The sequence below is a fragment of the Zingiber officinale genome, chromosome 6B (genome assembly GCF_018446385.1).
Source record: "Zingiber officinale cultivar Zhangliang chromosome 6B, Zo_v1.1, whole genome shotgun sequence".
Classification (NCBI taxonomy): domain Eukaryota; kingdom Viridiplantae; phylum Streptophyta; class Magnoliopsida; order Zingiberales; family Zingiberaceae; genus Zingiber; species Zingiber officinale.
This window is the reverse complement of record NC_055996.1, coordinates 13,235,425-13,237,381: the sequence shown is the minus strand read 5'-3', so window position 1 is coordinate 13,237,381 and position 1,957 is coordinate 13,235,425. Positions and strand designations below refer to the sequence as shown.

The following is a 1,957-nucleotide window of genomic DNA, read 5'->3' as shown; positions in this document are numbered from 1 at the left end:
GGTCAACCTTGACCTACTTGACTCTTCTTCATTCAATATCTTATTGTCAAACATCTAAACCCAAACCAAGACTCAGCTTGGTTAACCAGGTCAACCTTGACCTGAGGGATGTTGCACCAACAACCAGGGCATGCTTGGAGAAGATGACTTGTTTCAGAAGCTTTTTAGATCAAAGATACGAAGTGCATTGTTATAAAACTAGATGCACGAACACTTGCTTATACGGTTCTTGAAATAAATACATTCGTAACCGTCACTAGCCCAAGCTCAATAAGGAAAATTCACGGTAAATGTGCATAGTATACCTCAGATACTGCAGATGATAGGGAAGGCCAGAAGACAGTTTGACGCAAATATTGAGATTGCCCAAGCCAATCCATGGTACTAATCCTGACAGCTCCTCCAAATCGCACTGACTTGATTGTGTCCACCCATCCTTGTTCATCAGCTTGGAACCTTTGAAATGAAAGCTGCATTGGGTACATGGAAAAAACAACAAAAAGGGAGGATAAATGATAGCCACCAACCTAATTGTTCACAAATATCTGTATAAGTTATTAAGGGTGTTCATAGAAGTTGATCCTTTAGCCGTGTCTGTTAGATGGTCAAATCTAGGCGCCAACTCAAAAATGTTGGCGTCCAAGTGTTAGTGTTCAACTACTTCTGACAATGAAGTAGTAGCAGATAATCAAGAACACAAGAGAATCTGAAAGAGTCTATATTTCTTTCACTAGTAGCAGATAATGATTAGATTAGAAAGCAAAAGAACGCATACCACACCAGCTGCTCCTGCTGTTAAAGCCATAGGTGCAGTGACAGCGCTTAATCCAGATGAGCACATAACTGGAATCTGAACTGCTCGGGAAATGGAGTATGCAGCTGCTAGCGTTGGTGTGGCCTACATTTTAAAGAGGAAAAATATCACATTTTTCATCACAAGTGTGCTAAGATTTCTTATTCGTACTGTTGTTACCTTCTCGATCAAACCAAGGACACCAGGTTTTGATGGACTTGAGTATTTCCCTCCTTCAGTTTGGATTATATCAGCACCTTCCTGTTCCAGCAACTCTGCTAGCTTCACCTTTTTAAATTGAACAAAAAACAACGAGAGATTGTGTTAGTGACAAATCTCAGTTTACGAGGAAATAAATGAGCTACCTGATCAGGGAGACTAAGCATGTGTGGCATGGTTACAGACAGTGTAATGGATGGAAGAATCCTTCTAGTTTCTCTAGTGAGCTTTAGAATCTGACAATGGCACCACAGAATAGTGACGAGATAGAAATAGCTGAAAATACTCGAGGAACTGCAAGGAAAAGTACGATCATGATTCATATACCTGTTCAGGGGAAAACTGAATTCCCATCTCGTAGAAAGAATCATAATTTCCAATTTCCACCTGCATTTAGCACAAGGATTTTAATGTTTGGTATGACAGACAATCCGATCGAAACCAGTCAAGTTCATCGCATCCTAACCATTTGGGCACCTGCTTCCACTGCAGAAGGAAATGCCAAAGGGTCCACAGAGGAAACACAAATCTGCAAGAACAAGATCATCATAAGAAAGAAGAGCTGTGGAACTCTGAAAATGCGAGCTACTGAGGCAGCGAGCAATCTGCTTGAACAAGGTAATCATGCAGCGTTGGAACTCTGTCGTGAGCATCAAAGACCAAATATTACCAAATATTAAGATCACTGACAAACCAAATAATACCTTATTTTTAACAGCTATCTATAGGCTTTTGACTTGAAGCTGGTTCAAAGAAGACAAATCAAATATACAAATACTAAGATGAAAGCATAATGAAGTAGTTAACTTTTTCTACTTTACCTGATTATAAGATCTACGGCTTCTTGCTCAAGATTTTGCTGCACGAGTAATTATTAGAAAAACAAACCCAATAGTGGAACAAAAGCTAGATAAAGAAACTAGATAATTTACACTGACGGAACTT

General features: G+C 39.4%; 1 protein-coding gene across 1 annotated transcript; it reads right to left on the bottom strand.

The window, feature by feature from the left end:
• Nucleotides 1-730: 730 nt before the first annotated feature.
• LOC121990778 (uncharacterized protein ycf23-like) lies at nucleotides 731-1,559 on the bottom strand. The gene is made up of 5 exons (XM_042544847.1): nucleotides 1,479-1,559; nucleotides 1,340-1,399; nucleotides 1,159-1,248; nucleotides 974-1,081; nucleotides 731-898 (listed from the first exon to the last, which is right to left on the bottom strand). Exons 1-5 carry the CDS (start codon nucleotides 1,557-1,559, stop codon nucleotides 731-733), a joined length of 507 nt encoding a protein of 168 aa, XP_042400781.1.
• Between the last annotated feature and the right edge of the window lie 398 nt (nucleotides 1,560-1,957).